Source organism: Pyrgilauda ruficollis, unplaced genomic scaffold, assembly GCF_017590135.1.
Source record: "Pyrgilauda ruficollis isolate IOZ18807 unplaced genomic scaffold, ASM1759013v1 scaffold1, whole genome shotgun sequence".
NCBI lineage: Eukaryota > Metazoa > Chordata > Aves > Passeriformes > Passeridae > Pyrgilauda > Pyrgilauda ruficollis.
The window spans coordinates 4,300,762-4,328,212 of NW_024508100.1; the positions used below are offsets into that span (position 1 = coordinate 4,300,762).

Consider the following 27,451-nt stretch of genomic DNA (forward strand, 5'->3'; position numbering starts at 1 on the left):
GGCAGCTCTGACTGCAGGTACATAATTCTGTTTCTGGATGGGGAGACTGGGGGAAAAACCCAGAAGAATTTTACGATCTGCTTAAAAGGAAAAAGAACCTCTTGGCCCTCTGGCTGTACACTGAACCAAAAAAAAAACTGTACGTGTAAGAGTTCAAGTAACAAACCATAAGAGAGGCCACTCTGGGATGAAAGATTTTTCTTTTTCTGACGTGAGGTACCAGTGATGAAAACTGCCAGAGGATGTCGCAGTCAGTGACCTAAGGATGGAATTTCCACATTGCTTGTGAGTCCTCTTGGTTATAGAGTGACGCCAGCCCATTGGGGTTGCACGAATGTTGATGGTTTTGTAACAGCATTTAACGCACAGGGATTTTATTTTGGACACCAGGACTCCTGCCTTGGGAACAGATTTGAGTGACGTTCCTTTGCAGGAAATGTGGGAAATCCTTTCCTGTTCCTGTATCACCAGAGGAGGCTGGTGAGAGGAGGAGGCTTGGTTAACTCTCTGGATGAATGAAACTGCCCCTGCAATGTTATGTTGCCTTGGTGTGTTTAGAGATGCCCTTTGGAACACTTCCAGAGGTACACTTTATCTTCCAGGAATGAAGAGCTGTATATGGCCCTCTGTGTTCCCAGTAGTGCTGCTGAGATTTTTTTCCTGGTTTCTCTGAGCAGACATGAGCAGAGCTGCTCAACAGTAGATAGCAGAGTAATAACACAAGCAGATGGTATTTCTGCATGAGATTCCTGTGCTGGTAATTTGCTTTTTAAAGGTGAACACCTCAAGACTCCCTCCTGCTCTCCTGACTCACTGTGCAGATATGTTAAAGTTGTTTAAATGGGACGAAAACCCACCCCAACCCTTACTTAGGTCTCCTCAGCCCCAATTTCAGTGTTTCAGTTCCTGGTGTTATTGGTGGTTTCTCCAGGTCAGTACTGAAATATATCACTTGAGGTGATTGTTATAATTTCTAGAGGGAGCTTTTAACCTATTTATTAGAGATAAGATATATGTCAATTTAAGTAACATGGAGGCATTGTGCTATTGAAGTGATTAATGGCATTCTAGTGCTGCACTTTCATTCCTGGGATGGTTTGAAAACCCATGGTCACATAAAAGTTAAGCTGGATGGGGTGAAAGCTCCCCATTTCAGCAAGTTTTTGTGATATGGAAAGCTTAAAAATGCAATGTTCTAGGACAAGCTTGTAGCTGTGGCAGTAAACACTTCTTCTATCTGTCCCCCCAGGTTTCATGCTAAATGTGTGTGTTCTGTGCGCACGCATGTGCATGGCTGCTTGCAAATCTTGTTTGAATAAATTAGAGTGTTTGTTGTGATTTCCCAGGCAGCTGGTTGTCCTCAGGCTGTCATTAACAAGGGAGCTTCTTGGCTTCCTGTGCGATGTCCTGGCTGTCACAGCGGGCTGTGATGAAATCAGGGAATTTCAGCGAGCCGGAGAAGGAAGTGAACGTTCTGTGCGCCTGCGCGTCGTGGTCAGAAGTACCCGGGTAAAACTGGTGGGGGTGAAGCGAGGGCATGTTTAGAGAACTGCAGGAGGCAGTTCCTTTTCTCAAGCAAATAGATGCAAAATCCCTGGATTTTCAACAGTAAAAACCTCCAGTGGTGGAGTTTTGTGAACCCAACACAGCTGTGGTGTCTGTGTGCCTTTTGGTTAAGGTTCACTGTGAAGTAAATGCCATGTTATACAGCCTAGCAGGTGGTTAACCAAAGGGAATTTCACTTTGCTGCAGAGATGGGAAACCACAATACGTGTGTCTTCCTCCAGGTTATTCAGTGGGCATTCACAGAAAAAATCCTGGGGGTGGAGGATGTGAGGGCATACTAAAAATTTCAGGTTTAGGTTCCTCTAGTCCATTCAGAGACTCTGTACAGCTCTGTAAAATGGGTGGAGAGGGATGTGTTGTGCCACAGATGTCTTTGAACTCTTCTGTCTTTTTTTAGAGATACCAAGATACATAATTGGCCAGAGAAATTATGAGTGGCCCCTCCCTGAGAGTGTTCAAGGCTGGATGGGGCTTTGAGAAGCCTGATCTAGTTGAAGGTGTTCCTGCCTGTGGCAGGGGATTGGAACTGTGTGGTCTTTAAGATCTCTTGCAATGCAAACCATTCCATGATAATCAGACTGTGGTCAAAGTATACTTGTTGTAAAGGGCACTGCTTCCAAGCACCTTCACCAAAGGATGTGTTTATAGTAAAGCCATTACAATTAATTCCTCAAAAAAAGTCCCCTTTTTTTGTACCTTTGCAGTGGTACAAAACTGGAGGTTTTTGGACTCCTTGCTTTGTGCTAATAGTGCCAGGAACCACTCTGCTGAATGGCAAACATTAACCAAAATGTTTTTTCTGCTGGATAAACTTACCTGAAGGTGGCTTACAATAAAGAAAATCTAACTGGTAATTTTTCAGGTCTTGGGTTGTTTCTAATAAATATTAGAATTTTTTGAGTGATTTTAAAGGAAGGAGGAAAACCAATTATTTCTGCTTGATTTATGCCATAGGGATGTCTATTCTTTCAGCTGAATTGGACCTTTTGGTGTGTTTTACAGAAATAAGTTGGGTAAGTGACCTCTGGATCCAGAAGAGCATTACACAACATTGGACACCCTGTAATTTCAGAGTGTCCTTGAGGTATTTGGGCTGTAGTGGTGTTAGATGGGTACCAGCAGATGATTTACAGTCATCAAAATGAACTGCATTATCTACAAATCTGGTTTCTTATCTCTTGTGTGGCAGTTTCCCAGATAGAGCTGGAGTGAACAGGACTAAAATAAATTATACAAACCCCCAGGCCAAGATGGAATTTCTGTAGGAATATCCCAGAACAAGAAGTACAGATTTTTGTTCCCTTTCTTTGTGTGCCAAAATATGAAAACTGATAAAGAATTTAGGAGCATACTCTGACAGAGGGCAGTAATGAATAATATGCTGATGAGCATGTATTTGTTCTTTTTCTAATTTCATTTCCCTGAGGATTCCCTGTTGGCTTTTGTCAGTTAGTGATTGAAGGACTTCCTGAGCCAGATCCTGACATCCACACTTGTGCTTAAAAGCAAATAGACCTTTCTTCCTTCAGTTAATCATTTTTTAATCCATTTATCCTTTTGCCATCCAAAACATCCCATGGCAGTGAGTTCCCAAGTCTGATTATACCTTTTGTTATGAAATGACCTTTTGGGTTGGGTTTGTTTGGGGATTTATTTTGATTTGATACTGAATCCCTGCATTATGAAAAGCAGTATGTACTAATCTTTCCTTCACCACATTGCTCACTCCTGATTTGATAAACTTCACCCATCAGTCTTTTTTTTTCCCACTTAAGAAGTTTGAGCTTATTTAATCTTTCCTTAGGTTAAAGCCTTTCTTTATGTATTTGGTTCCCTTCTGATGTATTTTGTATGTTGTATTTATGTGATTTATTGGAAGGCAACCCAAGCTGCTCAGTGGTGATGAGGTATGGATTTATAAGTTAGCACAATGTCTTTGGTTTCTCTCTCCAATTCCCAGCTGCTTTTTGTCTTTGTTGAGGCGCCTGATCCCTGCCCTGGTTTGTTCAGGGAGCTTAAAACTAATCTGGACACAGCCAAGGACTTCATGTTTTGTGAATGACTCACAAGAGATACTCTGCCTATAAGCACCAGCTCAGACTGTGCTTGGGTGGTGTGCCAGTCCATATCAGTTAAGGTAGGACCTGTGATTTTTACAGAAGCTGACTTGCCAGAGAGGGAGAGGATGGGTTTATATTGTTATTAAACTGATCCTCTCCAAGTTCTATGCCTGTTTTCCTTCTCTCCCCTCCCAAATGACACAAATCTCAAGAAATGGAAAGGAAAATCTTCCCTAAAGTAGTTCTTGTTTATTTTCTGATTCCAAAGAAAAACACCCGAGCTCTGCTTCAGAATATCAATCATTCCCAGTATTATAAAAACAAATCACTTTCTTCTTCTGCTTATAAGAAGAGGAGCTGAAACAAAACAGGAAACTGGTCCTGACAGTCCAATCTGTTTTGTATGCATGGAATTTGACTTCAAAAGCTTTCCCAAAATTACACTTAGGGGATGCAAAGTGCTGTGACACTTGCAGCAACTGAGGAGTTTCATCCTTGGCTTTACTAGTTCGAACTACTTTTGGGTTTGGGGGAATGCAGAAAGAAAAAGAAGCTTTAAAGGTCAATGATATGTGTTGGTAACATTGATCCTATTAAACCTTTGGGCACCAGGTCATTTTCAAGTGTACTGGAAAGTCCACATATATGCCTAGAAATGTAGCTGTTAAGGAAAACTGTGGAAGGTGATATAAGAAAATTACTGCAGTACTATTGTTGAAGCTTTTAATGAATTTGTAAAATAAATTTAAGATGTTCTAAAGCACTAATCTTACTCTGAAATAGTTATTATTTTTCTTTTTGGAAAAATTGGAAGGAAAATTTAAGTAATTTTTCAGCCTTACCACAAGGAAAGCCAATTCCGCTGTCTCAAAGAGATGGCATAGGCTGCATTTGTTAAGTGGAAAAGAATAAAATGCTCTTTCAGACTAAACTGAAGGGGAGTGATAGCTGCTTTCACAGAATCACAGAGTCAAGTAGGTAGGAAAAGACCTCTGAGACTGAGTCCAACCTGTGACCTAACACCAGACCATGGCACTGAGTGCTGTATCCATTCTTTCCTTAAACACCTCCAGGGACGTGACTTCATCACCTCACTGGGCAGCCCATTCCAATGTCTAATCACCCTTTCTGTGAAGAAATTCCTCCTAATGTCCAGCCTAAAGCTCCCCTGGTGCAGCTTTGTGTCCTCATGTCCTGTTGTTGTTTACCTGGGAGAAGAGCCAACTCCCTGTCACCCCACCTGGCTCCAGCCTCTTTCAGGCAGTTGTGACAGGGTGACAAGGCCCCCCTGAGCTTCCTTTTCTCCAGGCTGAAAGCCTCCAGCTCCCTCAGCTGCTCCTCATCAGACCTGTGCTCCAGACCCTTCACCAGCTCCATTGCCCATTTCTGGACTCAGGTTTGGACTTCTGTCCAAGGTATTAGCTGGTCTAGTGAAAAATACCATCTTTCTATAACCCTTCTCCTGAAATAATATCAAAGGTGACATCAGTCTTTAGTTGCTTGTTTAACTTCATTTCTGCTGGACTTTCTTACCTTCCAGCCCCTCTGCTGTGTCTCTGTGTGAAGTCATACTGTATTTGGGCTGCAATACAAAGCCAGCATTGCATATTCATTGTGTTTTCTTCTGTTTTGTTTGATTTTTATTCTTTTGTTTTGACCTCCAGCCCTTTTTATTTACTTTTCTCAGCCTTTGCAAGTGTTCTCTTTTCTATCAGGAGAGACAGCCCTGTGGCAGGTATCTCCTGGTTTCGGGTGTGTGATACCTCTGCTTTTGAAGCTGGATCACCTGGCTGCAGCCAGAGGCACCTCCCCTTAGCTGGGACATGGCTGTAGCAGTGCATCTGCAGCACCCTGGCTGTTCCCTGCTCCCACAGCCGCCTGCACTTGCAGGGAAGCAGGAGGTAAAGCCAGACCTGCTGTTCTCACCAGCCATGCCAAAGACAGGATTGCTTTCTCGGCCTTTCTTCCACATCAGCCCTTCCACTCATCTTTTGCCCATAAATTCACTGCCTTTCTCTGTTGTCTTTTGCTTGCAGCAATGCTGGGCACTCTTTCAGCAGCACCAAACTGGACAGGCTGAGGTTACTGGGAAGCTCCAAAGTTGGCCCATGTTCTGCTGCTGCAGACCTGTCTGCATCCTGCTGCGTGCTGACCCATTTCACCCACACTGTGGGTGGTGAAACCCCATTGCTGCTCTGCTGGAGCTGCTGAGCAGTCCCTGGCAGTGGAGGCTTCTTGGATGTAAGGTCACTCCAGTCTCAGCTGTGTTTCGAGGCAGCAGCAGGAGCTTTAAGCACTGTGAGTTTCTTTTTAAAGCCTGCTGCTGTGAGGCTGACATTTAGAAAGTACAGCCTGAGAAATTGGATCCAGTCATTAAAAATCCAGGAACTTTGTTCACTGGGATCAGGGATTTTATTTTGTTACAAATAGAGGGGTGGCACAGGGAGTGTACTTTTTTTTTCTTTTCTCTTTCCAGTTTCCAATTGTTGTACATTAGTCACTGGTGCTGATTAAAGCCCAGCCCAGATTAAACATATTCAGGTGACTTCATTACCACTGTGTCAAGGAGCAAGAAGAACTGATCAAATGACACAATTACTGAGTCCAACAATGGGAGCCCGTATTTCAGTCACCCCTAAGGTGGTGGTGCTTAGTGGAAAGGCTTGTGCAGGAGCCAAGAAAAAAAGGAGCAAAAGGTTAAGCCTGGAAGGGTGGAGAAGGGAGGAGGTGGGCACAAAGAGGAACTGAGGAGCTGGCAAAGGCATTGCAGCTTCTTCTAAACCTGCAGTTTCATGAGACCACAACTTGAAATTGTGTAGCTGAAGGCTTTAGGAAGCTGGAAGAATCATGGGGTTTATAATATCTCTGGTCCTGACTAGTGTAATGGGGATGCAAAATTTTTTGTTTCTTTTATGTCCTTGGATTAGAGGATGCATGCAAGTGATGCAGCTCCCAGACATTCACAGAACATGGAACCAAGTGATTTCCAAATAAAAATGTTTGAGGAATCAATGAAATCAGGATGAGATGTTTGAAAGAAGTGAAAGTACCTGGCCTGGAGATAGCTGGGAGTTTTGAAAAGCTGGTGTTGTTGGAGCAAACTAACTTAGCAGAACCAAAAAGCTTTTATTGCAACTCAACCTCAGTTGAACTGTTGATTCTACCAGGGGAGATAAGAGAGAGAAGGAAAGAGGCTGTGTGAACCAGAAGGTCAAAGTTAAGAGTGGGGCCATCTGTGGTCAGGTGAGTCAGTTTCAGGTCTCCTTCCAGACAGTCTGTCTGAGCCCCTGCCAGGATTGTAGTGGAAAATCTTCATCAGGACGGAATGGAAGAGGCATCCCTGAACAGCCTGACTCTTAGCAGTGGAAAGGGTTCCTGCCCTACCACCAGATGTAAATGCACACATGTTTATGATTTAATCAAATATACACTCTCCTGCTGCATATATGTACATGGATTTTGGATTCTCTGCAGGCAATGTAGTGAGCAGCCATGGCAGGGGGTGCACGGCGCTGTTTCGCTTTGGTTTGTTGCAAAAGTCATGATGCACGTTGTGACTGAGGAGGGGAGCATGGCAGGAGGTAACTGCTTGTGTGTGTGTTCCTCAGTTCCTCACGTTGTCCTCCCAATGGAGGGAGGGATTGCTCCATCCCTGGGAATGCCTGGAGATGCTCCCACAGAGCAGGGCAGGGCTGCCAGCTGACAGAGCTGCAGCAGGCTCCACAGGCTGCAAAGGCTCTGTGTAGGAGGGAAGTAACACAGCTCAGTGGCAGGAAAATGGGGTAGAGTATTTATCAGGGAGCAACTGGACACTGCATGGAGTTTTCTGATCAGGGTAGTCAGCGAAACAAATGACATTTACTGTACTGAAGACACAAAAGAGGTGGTGGTTTCCTTGCCTCCTACAATGATGTAGCCAGACGTCCCTCAGTCTTCTGCTCTGCTGTCATATTTTATACTATTTCGTTGAAGTCCTGTGCTTCTTAGTCCAATATTATTATTACTATTATTATTATATTTTTTATTTTTGTCCCCAGACTTTTCTTGATGTACAATTTTCAAAACAGAGTGGTACTTCTGCTGTGCTTTAACCCCAAGCAGAGCAGAGACTTCTTCACATCCAGCTGACAGCTTTTCTCTTTATTCTTTGCATTTTCAGGTCTGGTTTATTCTCAGCAGCCTATGGCTCAATCCAGCCTCTGATCCTTTTTGAGGAATTAGCCCATTAATGATTCCTTGTTACATATTTGTGCAGTTTGTTTTCCTCAGACAATGTAAATTTGTGTCTGTACTTGCTGAATTGCCAGCTTTTTTCAAACCATCTATTTGCCAAAGTCATTCTGATTCCTTTCACCTTTGCACTGGCACCTTATTTGCATTTGGGATCTGCATGTGTGTTTAATACATCTTCTCTGTCCCATCCCCAAGCAGTAATGAAAATATCTCACTGTCATGTTCAGGACCAATGTTTAAGGAGCCTTGCTGTTATATTCTCCCACATCAGTTTTTGCAGCCCAGAAGACAATGTTTTTCAGAGTTTACTTACTGAAATGTCGTGTGAAAAAGGCATTGAAACTCTCATTGTATTTCATGATATCTACTGTTTCTCTTCTGCTCACCAGGGCTGTTGTTACACTGAAAAATGAGGAAACAAACAGTCAGCAGTTCAACCATGAATAGCAGCCAACATTAATTTGTCAAGAAGAAACCACGTCCTTGTTGTCAGGCACCTAAAAATCATCTGCTTGTTCCTTTGAGGGGAGATTGAAGTTAGTTTGTTGTAATTTTTAAGATGTTTGTCCTTTCTGGGCTTGTGGAGTTTCATCTGTTACTTCCCAAACAAGATTGAGTCTCTCTGGGAATTTTAAAAATTCAACTTTTTTTTTTTAATATATAAACTTTTTGATGATTAGCAGCAGCCTAGTTACTTTGAAAAACCTGATGTATCCCATGAATCCCTAGTTTAAATTCATGGTCCCTTGTTATCACTTGTGCTTGTTTTCTGCTCTGTTACAGCTGACTTTGTTCAGAACAGCAGGAACTCTGCACTTCTGTCAAGTTTCAGTCCTTTTCTCTCAGTCATGGTCGAAGTCCTTGCTTTTGCTTTCATCTTTCAGTTTAATATCAGGGTCCTAAATGTGGTGTGGACACTTGTGAGTTTCAGACATACAGTCTAATGTAGTGAAACTGTTCTATCAGGATTTTAACTTGCTGTGCTTTAGGGGATCTTAGCTATAAAATGGGGCCCTGCATTAGACCTCCCAGGTTTTCAAGGCTCTTTCATTTTCTATCAGTCTGTTAGCTGAGTTTTCAAAATAAGCCTGTGCATTTGAATTGAGTAATTTCTGTAGTCTGCCAAAATTAAGTGGAAGATTTCTTTCCTTCCTCTTCACCATCCATCCCTGCCAACAATGTACTGTCATCTTTCTTATAAACACTTCCAGAAGTGCTTGTTTTAAAAGCCTTGCTAAGTGTGTTTTTCTGATTATTCAGCACTGATTCCTGAGATAAGGGTCTTTGTCTGGTGCTTTAGCTGAGATTTTACTGTCTCCTCTGTACCTCCATGGATTATTTATTTATGTAGATCTTGAATACTTTGAATGTGATAGTTAATAAATTAATACATCAAATCCATCTCAAGATTTGGGTCAGAGAGGAGGGGCAGGATAAAAAACAGACTCATTTCTCCCTTTCTTAGCCAGTGCCAAACAGCTCAAGCTCAGGTTAACCCAGGAGTCTTGGCAGGCAAGTTGAAGATGAGCCCATGGTGTGTCCCTTGTACCCAGGCACAGCTGTTGGGCAGAGCACTGCCACCATGTCAAGGGAGATGAGCCTTCCCCTCTGCTCAGCCCCACTGAGACACATCTGGAGCAGTCTGGTTCTGGACTCCCCAGTATGAGACAGACATGGAGAGAGTCCACCCAAGGACCACCAGGGTAGTTCAGGCCCTGGAGCATCCATCAAACAAGCTGAGGCAAGAGCTGGGACTGCCCAACCTGTAGAAGAGAAGACTCAGGGGGATCTTCCAAATGCATATAAACACCTGATGTGGGGGCAGTATGGAAGATGGGTCCAGACTTTACTCAGGGGTATCTAGTGACAAAACAAGAGAGCGAGGGGGCGCAAGTTGAAATGTAAAATTCCATTTAAGCATAAGGAAATCTTTTTTACTGTGAGGGTGATTGAACCAGGAGTAGGTTGCATAGAGACATTGTGGATTCTTCATCCTTGAGTTGGTCAAAACCTGAACTGGCCACAGCCCCAGGCAACCTGCTCTAGCTGACCCTGCTTTGAGTAGGGGATGTAGAACTACAAGATCTTCAGACCTTCCTCTTCCCAAGCTCAGCTATTATATGGATTTTGAAAACTTTCCATTTACTGTGGCAGTCGTAAATTTGGCTTAGGCAAGTAATTCATGCCTAGACCTGTTGTCTTTGTTCAGAAGTTCCAGTAAGTTTCTTTCTGTGTTTCCTTTAGGTGCTGGCTCCATGCCCTTGTTATTTTCTCTGAAGTACTCTTGCATACATGCAGAATTTTCCATTATTGATTTAATGGATGCTTAAAAGATATTCTGCTGTTTATTTCTTAAAAGTCCCTTCCTTTATGGTCAGTCTTGGTTTCCAAATCCATAAGCTTTTACAGCCTTTTGTTGTGTTTATATTATCCTTTTCCCTCTTTGACCTCTAACTTGCAGAGCTGGAGCGGAAATCCCAAACTCCAGGACACCCAAAGTGTTATTTTCCAAACCTGTAGTCCACAGATGTTACTTGGAAGAGATTCTGGCTTTCAAATGTGAAGGACTGCTTACCCTGGAGTCTGAATTTATTGCTTGCTTTGACTGTCAGCCTCTTGTGTAGGTCAGACTCATCTTGACTCATGAGCCATTGCATCAGGAACTGGAGTCATTGCACCAGGATAAACAACTGTGTACCTACAGGTTGTACTGGTTGGGTGCACTGAAGGCCTCAACAGCTTCTTGATGACTTGCAGGTGGTGTTGCCACTACAGGTGCTCCCTAAACTCCTTTGTAGCTGAACTTTCACTATTCAAACCATGCCTGCTTGGAAATAGGTGTTAATGATGTGTTGATATGTTTTGAACCACATCCTGTTAGTGGACAGCAAGTGATAGGATGGGGCTGGGTGTGCTGGAGACTTGCTATCTGTTCTGTAGCTGGGATTTTTAGTCATTATAGCTTTCAAAGGTGGTGGGGGTCTGTATTTTGTTGTTTATATGGCGCACTTAAAAAGTTGCGTGATGACTGTAATTATTTAAGTATGCTGTCTCTGAATGTGGGCACAGCCTTAAACTGCAGCAGTGCATGAAGCCCCAGAGTAGCCTCTTCAGCCTGGGTACATCGAATCTGTGGCTGCCAAAAAATGCAGGTGGAGGGAACTTGCTGGTCCTGGCAAAAGCTGGCTAAGAGAACTTGAGTGTAGAAGCAGGGGAGGATAAACAGTTCAGTAATGTGGGAAAACATGAAAAAAAAGCCTCGGTGGAGTTTGTAGCTTGTGACAATATAAAGTGTTTGTACAGGTTACCTGAGGCTGAGATTTTTAGTGTATCCTGCTCAGGTCTTTTTCCATTAAATTGCAGGGTTGTCTCATTGGAATGATGTCAAAACAGTTGCACTCTTTGCACAAAGCTTGTTCTGGTTTATGTTAGCACCATCTCTAGAAACACTTCAGGGTTGCCCCTGTGTTGTCACTTAAGAAGTGACAAGGAGAATTTAAACAAGTGATAGCTCTCTGCCTTCCTTAAGTAGAAAGTCACATAGAGGAGACTGGAACTTTGAAAGTCAGTCAAACATGAGCCATTTTAATATTAACACTTTTAAGAACGTGAACCCCAGCTTGTAGAAGGCTGCTCAAAGATTCTGAAGAACTGCTGAAGAGTTACACAAGCCCAACTTCTCATTATAGACATTGGGGCCCTTTTCTGTGGATGCTGGGAACATTATGTGCCCCTGTGGTTACAGAAGCGATCTAAGAGATCAGTTTTGTGAACATCTGTTACAAGTTATTGTCTGTTCTTCCTACTTTGCATTATTGCAGCAAAACAGAAATATTTGCAGGCATTCTGTTTGGGCTTGTCTCAAAATCATTCAGTTGCCCAGGCTATGAAAGAGGTTCAGGTATAGATTATGATTATGGTTCAGGTATAGATTATGCCCCATCTAGGTTATTTGCAGCTGCTGGGGTGCAAAGACACAAGCTGACTGCAGGGAAGAGTAAAAGGTAGCACTGGCCTGCCTTTGCAGGCTGTCAGAGTGGCTTTTACTGCTCAAGTGTTTCCCAACCCTGTTACTGCCCAGTGTGTGTAACAAGTGACATTGGTGCACGCAGGGGAGTAGGGCAGAGGCAGGAGGGAGAGTGTCCTCACACCCTTTTGCAACAACTGCACGTTTCAAGTTCCTCAGCTGTGCTGAGAGGAAGTGGTTATTCAGTCTTGCTGCCATTTCAGGAAGATTAAAGCTCCAGTAAACTTTCCCTGAGAGAGTCACCTGGAAACCACAGAGGTAAAATTTAATATTTGCCCACTGTCTATCAAAGGAGATACCACCAGGGGAAACTTAGAACAAAGTGGGTGCAACCTGAGTTGAGGAGAAAGGCCAGACCCGTGCAGTCCCCAGTGCACAGGAGTTACCCTGGCCAGCACACACTTTTCCCCCTCAGTGGTTGTTGTTGGGAGTTGAAGACTGACATTTTGAAGGAGGGGGTGTGGTGCCGTGCAACCGGTGCGTGTAGGTGCAACAAAACAAAGCCTAAAAACAGTTCACAAAATAAGCTGTCACTCATTCTTTGGGTGATGAGGTAGTTGTGTTCATCAATTTTTTCCACTGTCCCCAGGACCTGTCACCATGCCGAGAGTTTAGGGGATTCCGTACCTGGTTATCAAAGGATAGATCTTGTGTGGGAGGGGAAAGCCTGCCTGCACCCCACATTGGTTCCTGGTCTCAGCCACAGACTTTATTCTCTGGAACTGCCTGGTCTAGTCCATATCTTTGTCTTGGTGTTCCTTTAAAACAAATGATACCTTATTCCCCTTTCCAGACCCTCTCTGCTCAGTGGCAAGTGCTCCAGAGCCATCCTCTCCATTCCTGGCTTGCACATGGCAGAAACCTCCTGGGCCATCAGGGTCCCCTCCTCCTTGGGCCAAGCTGATCACCAGTGCCCTGTTTATTTTGGAGTGTCTCTCTTGCAAGAGGACTGGCCCTGAGAAAGTGCCACAGGGGAAAGTGATGATGTTACTGCTGGAGCTGAAATGTCTTTCATTGACCTCTCATCACTTTAATAGAAGAGGTACTTGAAGAAGCAAGAAGGGCAATTGCATGGTGTTTTTGGGACCAAGTTTGGTGATTAGAGGCACTCAGCTGGGCTGGCCAGTGTCACAGCCTCTGGGTGACATTGAACTGATGGTGAATCCCCAAGAACCATTTTTGTGTTTGACAGAGATTGGAACAAAAAAAGCACTTTTGCACTTTGGCAAAAGTGGGCTCTGATAATGGGAAAGTGGCCTGCTCAGAAAGGAGAGACTGGAGGATAGAGACACCCCTTCTGACAGCAGGCAGGATCAAAGGAAGGGGCCTTTTCCTCCAGAGGTGTCTGCTTCCCATCTGCCTGCTGTCCCTGGGAGTGACACAAGCTCTGTCCTTCCACCTGGGGAGGTAAGAACAGGCCTTGCAGAAGGTGGAGCAGGTGTTCAGTGCTGAGGTCAGAAGGGGAGCTGAGAATCATTAAATTAGATCTGCGTCACTGAGGGCAAGCTCAGGTGGTGGGAAAGAGGAGTAGGATGCTCTATTGGACTGTGCTCAGCTGTTTGTGTGAGTTGCTCCACATCCCACCTGCCCCACTTTCTCTTGGTAGGTGATGATTTTTCCTGGAGTGTCTGTGGACCTTTACATGCCTCCCTAGAGGTCTGAATTTCCCTGAGATGTGGTAGTGATAGAACAAGGGCTGATTCCTCTGTGGGTGTCTGAGCTCATTTTTTTGCTTGTTTTCCCTGTTGAATGAGCTGGGCTCAATTGGTCCAAGATCTGAGCATCTCTCACCTCCCCACCTGTGAGTCCTACAAGAGATGGAGCCCCTGCCCTGTTGGAGCATGGTCTGAGACCTCCTTCCTGATTTGCACTGGGCAGGAAACAAACAGGGTTTTGTGAGTGGGACCAGCCACAGTGGGGCTGCTCCCAGAGCTGGTCTGTGTGCCTGTGGCTCCCTCCTCCTGGGGTCCAGCTGGTGGGTGCAGGTGGCTGGCTGGTTGAAATTGCAGCTGGCACAGCCCAGGGAGAGCTGTGGGGGCACAGCTGGAGAGAGATGACAGCTCATCACCTTGCCCTTGGTGCCATCAAGGCCCTGTTCCCATAGTGTAGGATCTTGTCTCAGCAGAGAAGGTAATTGGGTATCACCCATGTCCAGACTGCCGTGGAACTGAGAAACTCACTGTTCCGTTCTGATGTGCCCTTTTGGGCTGTGCAGGGGAATTTTGGGACGTGGCTGAAGGAAGCCTGGCCTGCAGCAGGAACCAAGAAGTTAAGCAAGGCATGGGATGTTCCAGTGCTGGCCAAAGAGCTGGTGGGGCACACACCAGGCTGCCTGTTGTCCCTCCTGTATAAAGGGCCTGTGATATTTGTGTGTAACCAAGGTATCTGCCTATGAATAAAAAAAAAGAATTAAAATCCTTTTTATAGGAAGACAGATTTGATGAGTGCAGGATGGGGGAGGAGGGTCCCACTGCTCATTCTTCCCTCCCACTCCTTCAGAAATGAGAGGTATGAGTGTGGTGAAGTACACACTTCTAGAACACAGCAAAAAGACCCATTCAAAATCAGCTGTCTCTTAACCCCCCATCTGATTCAGTGTTCTCCATACCAGAGCCTCATGTGCCATGGAAAGCTCTCAAGCTCCCGAGGAAGGCTCTTGGCCCCATACACCCTTCACATGTTGTGGAGTGTTCCTGCACCAGCAGCTTCTTACCAGCAAGTGTAAAAGGAGGGGTAAAAAGTGGACTAATGAGAAAGGGGAATAACTCACTGAGCAGCAGTGGGAGTGGAGACACAAGTGCTGTGCCACCATGCCTCTTGGGATGTTGGTGCCTCCAGCAGCTCCTGTGTAAGCAGTTCCTGCAGCACCCTGTAAATCCCCAGCTGACCTTGCTGGAGCCCTGAGCCCCAGGACAGGCTGCTTCAGGGAGTGCTTCAGTGAGGGTGCTGGGCTGTGTTCTGCCCTCAGAGAAGAATCCAAGGCATCAGGTAAGAAGGCAGGAGTGCTTAGCCTTGTATCCCATTGCTCTGCTGAGGTCCTGCTGGGCTGACCTAGTGCTTCATAAGCCTTTCTTACACTTTAGGTCTTTAGCTGAAACACCCTCTGTGTCCCAGCTGATAGCTACTGGGGCATAGTACTATGAAATATTACTACAGCATACTTTGAATTCACATAGATTTTGTAGAAAAAGCATTTGAGACTTCCCTTTTTTAGAATGAGAAGCACTGCTGTTCTGAGTATAATGGTGTGGCATCTTGTTTGGAATTTCCCTTGCTTTCTATATATACACATGCAGCAAAGCCACAGGAAATGGAAGTTTTAAAAAAAAGCATAGAGCATAGGTATCTGCTTCTTGAACAAATTTTATTCTTGTAGTTGGTTTTACTATTAGTGAGCACTTATCTTGAGGCATCATTTAAGGTTTATTTTAAAAGATGTGATATCCTAAATCATTGAAGCCTGAAGCAGACATGGACTTAGAAGTTGCATGTTGTTTGAGAAACCTTTTAGGCTCTATATTGCCCATGCTACAAGAAAGAGCATTATTGTTGATCTTTTCTCCCTTGGGGCTTTTGGGGTAGGGACCAACTTCTGAGGCTTCTTGCATTTGTATTTTCTAAGGTGCTGTGAGTCAGTGTTGCCTACAGCTGCTGTCGTGATTGTGTGCTGAGGGCCCACTTCTGCATGGCAACCAGCATGGTTATTAGTAAACAGCCTTTACTTCAAAATCCCGAGCAAAGTGCATTGTAATTGAGGCCAGGAGAAATGAGAACAAGCTTGCCAGCAGCTGGAGATTCTACAGTCTCAAAATCTCATTGCTGGTGAGGTGAGACAGATCCTCAGGAGCTGAGTTGCCCTGGGTCTGGGCTCAGGTTGATTTGGAGAGCAAAAGTGAGGAATGGTCATTTGGTGAAATTTTAGAAGGGACTAATCATGAAGGTAATGGACAAATCCATCTTGGCAGCTTTTAATATGTTAAGACACATTCCTACAAGTCCCAGAAGAGGCAGTTATCCTACCTGCTCTCAGCCTCTGTGGAACTGCAGTGTCTCTGTCTGCTTTCTGCCTGGTATTGGCACACATACACTGCAGTACAGGCAGGGCTCACCTGAATGAGAGATCTACAGAAGCCTAAACAGGCATTAACTTTGCCTGAAAACAGGGCTCATTTCTCTTGGTTGCCTTTGTTACCAATACAGAAAATGAGGAACTGAGCCCCATCCATACAGTCAGACAGTTTTTATGTATGATTTCAAGAGTCTCTTGTGTGAGGATGTCTTTGTGCAATTTTACAGATTATGTGTTTCAGTAAACGAGTGTAGTACAAATGGATAATGAAAGTTCACAAAGTTTATGCTACTGAAGCTCCTTTCACTGCATGCAGTTACTTTCTTACTCATTATGCCTTTATTGCTTTCTTTTAGGAAAAGAGCTGGGTTCCTGTTGCTATTCAACCAAGCAGACACTCTGTTTGGACAACCATCCAACAAGAAGAGAGCCACCCGTGTGAGGCCAGAAGGAGCTTTTCTTAATTTGAAGCGTTCAAAAATGCTGGAAACTCACAGCCACTTTCACTTCAGTGTTGGGATAGTGGAGCTGACAAGTTTTATGCATTGTGGTCTACAAGTTGAGAAATGTGACTGGTGAAGGTAGGGGGTGGTGGCAGTTGCTGGGCATGCCTTGGTTGTGTATGCTTTGCCTGGTGAGGAGGGGGCAGGTAAAGACTTTGTAGTGTTTTATCAAGAGACCTACCGGTGAATTTGGTGTAAAAGTCAAAGCACTGCATGACAGATAACTTTTCTTAGGAGCATTAGTTTATGGCCCATCATGTGAAACAAACATTTGCATGTAAGACAGTGGTAGTTCTTCGTAGTGTAACATTTCTTGGGTAAGCCAGAACAAGAAACAGTCATGCTTTTTACCAGCTGGGGGAAAAAAAAACCCAAAAACCTCAGTAGAGGTAAACTCAAACAGTTCTGAAGAGAGGCATTTTTGTACAGAAAACCAGCAGACCTGTCCTAGATTTATGCCACAGGTAGTCAAATGCCAGTCCTCATTTATTGCTCCTGTTGTTTTATGTGGTAGCTGTAACCTGTGCTTGATCTGTAACTTTACCTGTTTTTGTTTGTTGGTCCAGTGTTGTCCTTGCTGGAGGTATATCCAAGTTTCCTAGCACTGAAGTGCTCCCCTTTCCCAGGATTAGTGTGAAACTAACCTCTGCTTTGACTAGGGACTAATTCACAGAATTTAAATCCACAAGAATAGGCACTGTTAATTTTTGTGTACTGCACATTCTCCTATCTAATTCCTGCATCTATTTCTTATTAGAAATTACTGTTTCTTATTGTAGGTCAGTCTATCCAACTATACCCACAGGGATTAACATAAATGGAAACCTACAGCAGACTTCAGCTTCTGATGTATATTAAAGCAGTCATCATCTCAATGCAATTCAAAAAGGTATTGCCAAGTCCTATTACTTTACTGTTCTGTTTGTGTTCTTAGGTGTCTTCTAGTGTGAATCAGTACAAAACTCAAGTCCCTGTTTTGCTGTATCAATCACTGGCATTATCATACTGATAAACACGGAAGCTGTAAACCAGGCTTGTCTAATGAGAACAGTCAAAAAAGTAAGATTAGTTTATGCCACAGGAAGTTTAATCATGTTTCTCAGCTTATATTCTCTGGGCTGCATCTGATCTCTAAGACCTTAAAAGGCAATGTAAAAAATGGTCACTAAAAAAAAACCCCAGAACTTCTGCATGTCTGTGCATGTTGTGTTGGGAAAAACAAGCTGGTAGTGAATGACAGGATTGCAGTCAGTTGTAGATAAGATTAATAGTAACCATTGCTGCATGCAAGGGCCCAGGCACTGCTTTTGGTAATATCTCACGTAAGAGTGGCATCAACCATCATCTTCCTTTGGGCCTGCAACAGAACCCAAAAAGGAAATATCCAGAAAAAAAATCCACATTCCTTTTGAAGTGTGGAATGTGGAATGAAGCAAAGCAGAAGACGAAAGTTGTTTAAAAAGTGTTGTTAGAGAAAACAAAGTAAGTTTTCTTTAGTTATGAAGTGTCATGATTGCACTAGGCCTTTACTTTCTGTCCCATCCTCAACTCTTGCTCTGACACAGTGAGAAAACAATTTCAGCTTCACCTGGAGCTAAGGCTGCAAAAACCTGTGGCACTCTTATATTTGTACACTTTAATTGCTCATACTCCTCAAAACAGTCCCCTGCTATTTGCTGCAGCTCTCTTGAGTGCAGACAGGATAAGAAGAAATTTAAGTTAGCATTGACATAGTCCCATGCAAGGTAGGGGGTTAAATGTGTTCCTGTGCCTCTGAAATGTCACTCCTGCGTTCAGAGATGAGGAGTGATTTTTTTTTCAACATATTTGAAAATAGTCTGAGAAGCTGGTTATCACTAAAGTAATGAAATAACTCATATCTGAAACCATGACATTTAATTAGCCCTTAGTATAGTCACTATTCCACATTTAAATACTTACACCAAAAGAGATTTCTTGGACCCCTTTTGTAGTAAAGCAAATGCACAATCACTTTTATTATAAAAATAATCGTTAGGTCAAATAGGAATACAAACAATAATTCCACAAATATACATTTACAAATCTGTAAGATAAACACTTATGGCACAGGCAATATAAATATCCCTGTACCTGGTTTCTGTGCAAAAAAGGCAGGCTAGTTTTAGTCAATAACCAGCCCTTTTACGTTTCTGTACTTCTTCTGATTTCAGTTAAACAGAAGGATTTTCAGATGAGATGTCTGAAAGTTCAGCTTCAAGAGTCAAGAAAATACTTTCACTTTTAATCCAGGTAAAGCCCAATAAGATTTTTCCTATCTTCTGCCAAAATATTCCTTCCTGTTCTTCAGCCTGTATTTTTTGGAAGAGGAGGAAAATTTCAAGTTCAGTACTTTTTTTTCACAAGCCATCAGACTCTGGTAGAGAATTGGACCCAAATAAAGTCAAGCTGCACTCCGAAGCTAAACTACCACCGTAGGTTTCAGTTTAGTTTGTAGTAGAATCTCCATTACACTTGCTTTCCTTGTAGCTGTCAAAAATAGTTCTTCAGGAAAACTTTGCTTTCTCTTGAAGCCCTTCACACAGTCCAAGAGAAGGCAAAATCAAGTAAGAGGTAGATATTGTTCATCCTCCTAATTCCCCAGAGCTCTCCATTTGAATTACTCTGTTTTAGGACTGTAGGAGACACATGTATAGAGCAAGTTTTATGTCTATCAAGTAGTGATTGACTTACACCCCTCACATCCTGTGGTCACTGACAACATTCAGCAACGTGCTTGAGGAATTCATCACCGAGTTCATCACTGAAAAACCTCATGCAATGAGGGCATCTGAGTTCACCCTGTGCCCTGCCTTCAGATCCCAAGTTTCCATTGTCCCCAGGAGGAGAAGCTTGTTCAGACTGTGAGTTTGTTCTTCTCTTGCCTGTCTGGCCTGGGCTGTTGCCCCGTAGGTGTTCGACATTCGTCTGAACGTACAAATGATTTTGGTTACCAGCGTGAACTCTGAAATGACTACTTGTGTCTCTTGAGTCCTAGAAAGAGAAAGAAGAGCTCTTGAAAAAGATGCAATAAAAATACATTTTTTAATGGGTGATATTTTATCACCTTGATCTGAAGCACCACTCAAATGTTTAGCTGAGGACTTCTAAATAAATTATCAATCAGTTTTTGCAGTGTTATTAATATTGTTGTAAAGAAGGTTTGTAGAAAACACAGAATACAGCCAGTGTGCTAATTTAAAGATGCCAAGAGTCATGGCTGTCCTGTGCCTTCTAAGAATTCACCCTTCCAGTGTTGATCCAAAAGCAGAAGAAAAAGGGACTGGAAAGGGGTATTGCACCTGAACTGGGAAGCATCTCCACCAGAACTATGAAACAATCAAAGTTTTTGATAGCTGCTGAAACTGTTTTGGAAATACTAAGATATTTTTAAAATATATTTAAAAGTATATTTCAGTCCCAAATCCTGTGGACATGCTTAAAGAAGGAGCATGCCGCTTTCTTACCTGTCTTCTTGCTAGCTGGTGTTGAAGACATGCAATTTCTGCCTGAAGTTCTTGTATTTTACTCTGTGCTCGTTCTCTGTCTGATCTCTCAGATGTGAAATCGTCTTTATAAACCAGGACCTGAAATAGAATTATTATGTTAATATTTTATACACTAGAGCATTAGCAGGTTAGATTGAAAATCTGAGACTGATTCCCTTGTTACTTAATCCCAGAATGTCAGTATTATTTTCTCTATCGTGTATATATTTCAAAGGTGTTTGTATTTCTTTTACAGATCTTTCATATTCTGTATTAAGGCCAGCAGAACTGCATGGGGTTCTTTAAGTAGTGAGTTTCCTTTAAATCTGTGTTGTTAAGTATCTGTGTAGCCAAATGTGCACAGACAGGCAAATGTCCAAAAAAGAAATCCCTTTTTCCCCCTTAGACTTCAGTGGTCTGGGAAGAAACTAAGAATTCCCATCTCTAGGAAAAAGAAACGTAATGACCTGTTGCTCCAGCATTTGTATGCGCTCATTATCTCCTTCACTAGCCTTCTTCATGTCTTCCAGTTCTCTCTTGGTTTTTATGCACTCATTCATTTTCTCTTCCAGTAGTTTGTTTAACCGGAATATCTCCTTGTGCATCAGGTCAGAATTCCTTTGTGCTGGAGCTCCTCCATGGTGCTGGTCCAGCTGTGACTTCATCTCCTTCAGCTGCAGGTGGAGGCGCTTCACGTACTCATCCCTGCTCGCGTCGTACTTCTGCCATTTTGCATTTAAATCTTCCACCTGAAAGTTTTTCCAGGAGAGGCATGAAGAACAGGGAGACACAAACTTCCAAGCTTTCATAGGCTGTCTGTATGTGCAGGACCAAAATCCTCTAGGGGATAATGTCCCATGCTGACTCGACCCCTGAGGGCGAGTAAGGCACTGCACAGGGGAGCAGGAGATGATTGCGCAGACTCTCCATGGGCAGCCTTCCCATCTCCCAGTCCAAAGGGACAGTATTAAATAATGTGGAAAGGGAGGGATCTAGTGGGCCTAGATCCATGAATACTGATCCATGGAAGGAGCATGAAAATTTTCTTCTGCACTGTATTTTTAAAAACAAAAATCCAGTGTGTTAGAAATTATCTAATAAGTTGTTCTTAGCTAAGGGAACAAAAACTATGTGCTGCGTTGAAAGGACTAAGAAAAACTCTTGCTTTGTAATTGCCATGTAATTAGATTAACCAGATCTATTCCAAATTTACCCTAATACAAAATACTTAACAAATATTAATCTATATTAATATTAAAAATGAAAGTACTCACGTGAGCTACTTTTTGTTTTAACATCCTGTTTTCCTCTTGTAAGTTGCAGATAAGAGCTTGAAGTGAAGTTTCATTGTCTAAAAGCTGTAATTTTCAGATAAAGTTAGGTGTTACTTTAACATAAAAATCTCAGATGCTGTATGGCTGTGCTGTTAACTGGAAGTAATCTTTTTTTTTTTTATTGTGATGTGTAATGACATACATCTAGGTTTTTATGACCTTGGTACTGCTATTAAATAAACCTCATGACAACAGTGTTTAAGAGTTTACACAAAACTACTTGTCTGGAGTGGGAGAATACATGACAAAGGCACAGATATGCCTTCGTATTGCTTTGTTATTACTGTCAATTTTGGCCAGTACTAGGAAGAAATTACTGAGGGGAAAAAACCCTGCTTGCTAAATAATTGACTAAAATGATACCTCTCTTTTACAGTTGTGACATCTGCTTAAAAAAACCCCAGTGTACGTGAGTAATATAGAACACTTTTGTGCAAAATTCCCTAGAATCAGCTAGTAATGGCATCTGAAATTTCTCCTCTTCAACAGGGAAGTCCCCACTCTACAAGGTTAGCTTCTTATTGCATATATCAAAGTCAATCAAGTTTCCTGTCTATCAATTACACGTTAAATATGATAATGCCAAATGCTTAAAAAGTCCTTTTTTCTTCTATCTACTCAATTTCTTACAAGTAACTTTAATGTAAGTTTTTAAAAGTCCTTTTTTCTTCTATCTACCCAATTTCTATTTCTTACAAGTAACTTTAATGTAAGTTTTCTTTGGAAACATTTCTGGGATGTTTGATAAAGCAGACAGGAGTATGTATAGAATTCATCACAACAGCACAGATGAGTGGTCATGTGGAAAACAGCACTACCACGGTGTAGCAGTAAGAGCATAAGTCAGAATTACTCATTTTTGTGAGAACTGTCTGCAGCACCCTACTCACTGCTCTGATCTGTTACTAGAGGCAGCACTGCTAATGTTATTTCCTTATGGTGTTTTAATGAATTACCTCATTTTAAAGAATGTTTAATGAATGCTCTTAGCCATCAGGACTTCTGGAACAACAGAACAATGATCTACCTTTACTCCATGCTGAGAACTCTAACTGAAGCCCCAACAGCCATTAGCAAAGTACACTAAAATCCAGGTGTTTCTTTGTGCCCTGCAGTAGCCCTTCTGACACTGTCCTATTATGAAGCTTTTTTTTAAAACATCCCTCTTGAAGAGAGCCATTGCCCTGCACTCAGAGGCCAGGGGGAATCCCAGAGCAAAAAAAAAAAAGGTAAGACATCTTGGCTCATATTCCACTAACCAACTTTCTGTAGGTCTGTACTATGTGTGCAAAGCCAAATCCTGATCCAAGAAGACCACATGTTACAGAGTTCTTCATATAAATACTACTTTGAAATATCTCTTCTTTGTTTCATGATTTTGATACTTAAACTAAGTAATCAGGAGAGATTGGCTTCAAAATCACAGCACCATCTAGTGCTGCATGGAAGCAGGGGTGGTATAAGGTAGGTACTGTCTCCTGTGTATTGAGGGAAGAACTGTGATCATGGAATTGCTGAGGCTGGACAAAACCTCTCAAGCTCTTCTCCTCTCCAAAAAAGCCTCTGATGATGAGATGGCCAAAGTTGAAGTGGTAGACAACTGCTTCCATCCTAAATTTCAGATAGGCAGAATTATTTACCATTGCCATGGCAGTCTTAACACCCTACATGAAATTATTTAAAGGGCTGTTCCCACCATTCCCCAGTTACAGCTATCATACTGTAATTAACATCTCAGAAGCTAATAAGATTTTAAAGACACACACAGTAGCTGTAAGAATACCTGATTAGATCTTTCTGTAGGTATCTGGTCATCTGAATTCCCCTTCTCTTTTCTTTGCTTCTCTTCTAGACATTTTGCCAGATGTTGACACATTTCTGCTGTGGATGCTAATTTGCGTTGAAGCTGGTGAGTTTCGTCAGTGAGTGAACGGCACAAAACATCACTGGTGGCCTGAGCCTTCTCCCTCTCTGCCAAAGTCTTCTGCAGTCGTAAGATTTCTCTCTCTTTTTCATATGGAGGCTGATTTATCATCTGCTGTATCTCTCCATTTTTCTCCTCTAGCTGCTGACTCAACTTCTGCACTTCCTAAACAGAGGGGGGAGGAGAAGTTATTTAAAAGCAAAATAAAGTCAAAAGCCAAAATATATTGTCTTCGACTGACTTCAATATTGCAGTAATTCCTTATTGCTCCTGTACTCATTGCAAAGTACTTAAAAAGTAGACTAAATCAATTTCATTTCTGTATGATCACAAGATCTTGGAACTGTTGGAACAATCAATCAAGAAGTGCTCAGGCAGCCATGCAAGCACTTTCTAATCAGTAGAATGGAGGAACAAGCAGCAAAAAATCAGGAAGATGTTAGGACTATACAGCAGCAACAAAAACAAGAAATAAAGTAATTTAAGATGAATAACTGTGGAGACTGAAAAATACTTACAGGTCCTGTACACTAAACTACCAGATAACAGAGATTTTCCTCAACAGAAAAAAGGAACTGTTAAGTCATCAAATCCAGTGAAGTGCATTCACTGCCTGGCACTGTCACAAGGACAAAACAGAGCAACTTTCCCACCCAGGAAAGGATGGGAATGGTTAAGGTAAGGACAAACAAGCAGAAAATAAAATCCATGTGGCGTCAGTGGCTCTAGTTTGGCTGCAGCTGATTCCCAGCTATGTGAGGGGGTCTGACACACCCCTGGGAACAACTGTGTACCTTGTTTCTGCATCTCCTTGTCCTGTTAGGAGCTCTGAGGGATCAACCACACTGCACTAACATCTCTGCAGGTGTTTGGAGAAGGAAGAGGTTTGCTTGGTGACTGGTGCAAACCACCTGTAGTTCCATGCACCCGAAAGGCACTGGTTCTGGCTTTGTAAACAAACAAGCTGGTTTTTACACACCCTCAAGAAGCAGCAGATGTTGGTACCAGAAACCTCTGCTGCACTGCTCCTCCAGCATCGAGCATCTCTGGATGCCAGTGCAGGCCATGAGACAGCTACAATCCCAGCTCTACCATTCCAGTTCTCAGGAGTGCTAATAGAGCTGTAACTCACCAGGAACACTCTTTTCTAGCACACTGGCCTCTGGCTTCACAAAAATGTCTTTTTTATTTGGTTATTATTTAGTGCCAATTATTTCAGCGTTCTGATGGAGCACAGCATTTTATTCTTTCAAGAAATAAAAATTAACATCTGACATAGACAAACAGCACTTGTTCTTACTACTGACATTTCCATTCTTTAGCTTCATGCTGAATGCTAAACTTCCCCTTTAAAGATATTCAGCATCAGCCTTTCAAATATGTTCAGATACCATAGGTTTGTCATCTGTCTGCAAAGTGTCAGTGAGATCATCTCTTATAACAAATTTCCAAACATGAACTTTTTAATATGTATTTTGGGTGAGTGTCATATATGGAAAATGCTTTGTATAAGCATTAAGTCAAGAGACTACTTATGACAAAAACACTTGTTTCAGTTTTAAGTACTGCTGCTCAGTTTGGAAATTACTTCATGCAGCTAGAAATAAATGCTTTAAAAATCTTTGAGAAATTCAGACTGAACCTGGGAAAGTCTTAATGACAGTAACCAAAACAGCACTTGTGCTGGATGGGGAGGGATGCTGTTTTCAGGTTTTTTTCTTTCAAGAAAGGTACTGATTTCGCTAGTCCATCTCTCCAGACTTCTCAGTTACTTCTTCAAATAGGAATGTGCTACCTCACTGTCAATACAAAAATCCATTTTTAAGAGCACTTCAAACAAAACACTTTAATAGAAAAATTCGTGGCATAAGCTGATTATCTTTAAGAACAAAACTGTTGTAACTAATAAATTCATGGAGTTTTTTTACTGTTTTTCTTTCTCCTTATGAAAACAGTTGCATGAAGATCTATAGCGCCCTGCTAAGTTTTTGGTTTAGCATTCTGTCGTTTGCCTTTTTGAAGTGAACGCAGGGGGCGCCACCTTTGGACACAAACGGGCGCGTTGCTTCGGGCGGCCGGGGATGGAGCGGGCATCGCTCGAAGGGGCCCAAGCCCTCGCTCAGCCGCCCCAGCTGCTCGCAGCTCCAGCGAGCGCTGCGGGGCAGAACGCGCGCAGCCTCCGCCCGCGGCGCCGCTGCTGCCCCGCCGCGCTCCCGAGCAGAGAGCTGCGCCCTCCCTGCGCGCCCGCGGCTTTACCTGGCTCAGCGCCTCCACTCTCCGCGCCGACAGCCGCTCGCTGTCCCTCAGCTGGTCGCGGGTCTGCTCCAGCTGCTCCAGCAGGCTCTCCACCAGCGAGCGGGCCGGCTCCGCGCCCGCCGCCGCATCCCCGCCCGGCGCCGGGGGCTGCCGCTGCCGGGCCAGGCTGCCCCGCAGCTCCCGGATCGTCGCCTCCTTGGCCGCCAGCTGCAGCTGGAGGTGCTTCAGCTGCTGCGCGGACTCGTGGTACAAGGTGCAGAGCGCGTTGTACCGAGGCACTTTATTCTTCAAGCTCCTGTTCTCCCGGTGCAGCTTCTCCAGCGTCTCCTCCACCTGCCTGAAGCGGGTCACCAAGGGGTCTGTGCTGCTGGCCTCGCTTACCGAGCACATGGCCGGGCCAGCTCCCTTCTGTTCCTTCTCCAGGGCGAGCGGCAGCCCGGACAGGTGCATAAAACCCCGGAGCGCAGCAGAACCGAGGCAGCGGCTCCGCTCTTCCGCCTTCCCCGCCGGGGGAGGAGGCAGCCGCTCCCTTTAAGGGCTCGCAGGACCCGCCTGTGCCGCTGCTTCTTTCTGCGGCTGGGGCCGGGCCGCGCCGCGCTCCGCCCTCGGGGGAGAGCCCCGGCCGTGCCGAGCTCTTTCCCCCGCGGCCCGCGCGGGATGCGGCCCCGCGGCAGCGCTGCCCGGGGAACCCCGGCAGGGGCGAGCGGGAGAACCGGCACCGGGGGCGGGGGGAGAAACCTGGGGGCGAGGGAGCGGGGCGAGCGGGAGGTGCCGAGGGCACGGGGGAAGTCCCGGCTGGGCGAGGGCAGTGCTGGCCGGCGGCTGCAGGAGCGGCGTGAGGGGAGCAGGGCTCCTGGCGCACCGAGGGTCGCTCGGGGGCTGGCGGGCGGCGCCGGCTCCGCGTTGCGAAAGCCCCGGAGCGCCGCGTCCTGCCGGCGCCGCTGCGGGAATTCCCGGCTCGGAGCGGGACTTTCCCCGCTGGCGGCGACCCCCGGGCTCTCCGCTCTCCCGGGGCAGCAGCAGGGAGAGAAACGCCCGGGAATCCTCGGACGGTGTTGTGTGTGCATCGGTGGCGAGGCGATGGCTCCGCAGCCAGGCAGAGCAGCGCTCCCCCTCGCAGGCCGCGGACCTGTGCAGGTGTAGGAGATTCCTTAGCAAAGACCTCCAACAGACCAAAATCTTCGGTGGTCTAAATCTGTATAACCAGCCAGTGTTTATACTCTCAGGGTGAGTTGATGAGAGCAAAACCAGCTGCTTGACACTGAATAAACTGCTGCCCACTGGGCCCCTGTGGTGGAGAACATTTTTATTGGCAGTGTAGAGGCAGAACTTGTTAATCAAGAATATCACTGTCAGGAAGGAACACTGGTGTACGTACTCATATGTAAGCTGGACTGAGAGAAAGCATATTTTGGATTGGTTTAGTTATGTCCACGTTACCATTCTGATGGAACCAAGTGTGAGGAAAGAGCCTTAAAGCAGTACAAAAATGAGTCCCAGGTTACATTTGGTTGTTGTTTGCAATAGCATTTATTGCGTGTACGTGTATGCTCGTGCATCACAAGGTGCACAACACGGAGCTCCGCGTGTGCGCACGGCCTTGGTGCACGAGGTTCAGCACAGCCACAGGAGATGTGTCTGGCCTAAGTGCCTGAAAAACAGCAAGCGAAAATCACCACATGCTGCTGGTGGAGGCAGCAAAAAGAGAAGACTTCAGACAATGTGGTAGAGAGCAGTCTCCTGTGTTAGCAGGTCTCAGGATAAAAAGACAGCAGTGAGTAATTTGTGTGGAAGAATTTACAGGAATGGGAACATGATGAAAGGAAAAGATGGTGAACTTCACAGTTGAGACTGTCAGTCACCCTGGTGATGGCCAAAGACCTCCTGAGGCTCCTCTTAACACGAATTATCCTGTGATTCAATCAAGTATTTTGAGGTGAAAAGTCATTACTTTGTCACCTTAATTATTCTAG

General features: G+C 44.2%; 1 protein-coding gene and 1 long non-coding RNA gene across 2 annotated transcripts in view; one reads left to right on the top strand and one right to left on the bottom strand.

Annotated features, from left to right (window-relative positions):
* LOC121365932 overlaps window positions 1-23,071 on the top strand; it is a 32,617-nt gene extending 9,546 nt beyond the window's left edge. The window contains exons 2-4 of the long non-coding RNA XR_005957108.1: window positions 16,312-16,536; window positions 17,238-17,347; window positions 22,414-23,071. This is a non-coding gene — a long non-coding RNA (uncharacterized LOC121365932). The remainder of the gene's footprint in view (window positions 1-16,311; window positions 16,537-17,237; window positions 17,348-22,413) is intronic.
* Window positions 18,424-26,006, bottom strand: TNIP2 (TNFAIP3 interacting protein 2). The gene is made up of 6 exons (XM_041490537.1): window positions 25,479-26,006; window positions 23,082-23,387; window positions 21,239-21,322; window positions 20,432-20,713; window positions 19,944-20,063; window positions 18,424-19,470 (listed from the first exon to the last, which is right to left on the bottom strand). Exons 1-6 carry the CDS (start codon window positions 25,926-25,928, stop codon window positions 19,189-19,191), a joined length of 1,524 nt encoding a protein of 507 aa, XP_041346471.1. The 5' UTR covers window positions 25,929-26,006; the 3' UTR covers window positions 18,424-19,188.
* Between the last annotated feature and the right edge of the window lie 1,445 nt (window positions 26,007-27,451).

Coding starts and splice junctions, on each gene's coding strand:
- TNIP2 (XM_041490537.1), bottom strand. CDS start 25,928: ATGCACCTGTCCGGGCTGCCGCTCGCCCTGGAGAAGGAACAGAAGGGA. Junction 23,388..25,478: donor GAGTGGAGGCGCTGAGCCAG/GTAAAGCCGCGG, acceptor CCCTCTGTTTAG/GAAGTGCAGAAGTTGAGTCA. Junction 20,714..21,238: donor TAAAACAAAAAGTAGCTCAC/GTGAGTACTTTC, acceptor AAAAACTTTCAG/GTGGAAGATTTAAATGCAAA.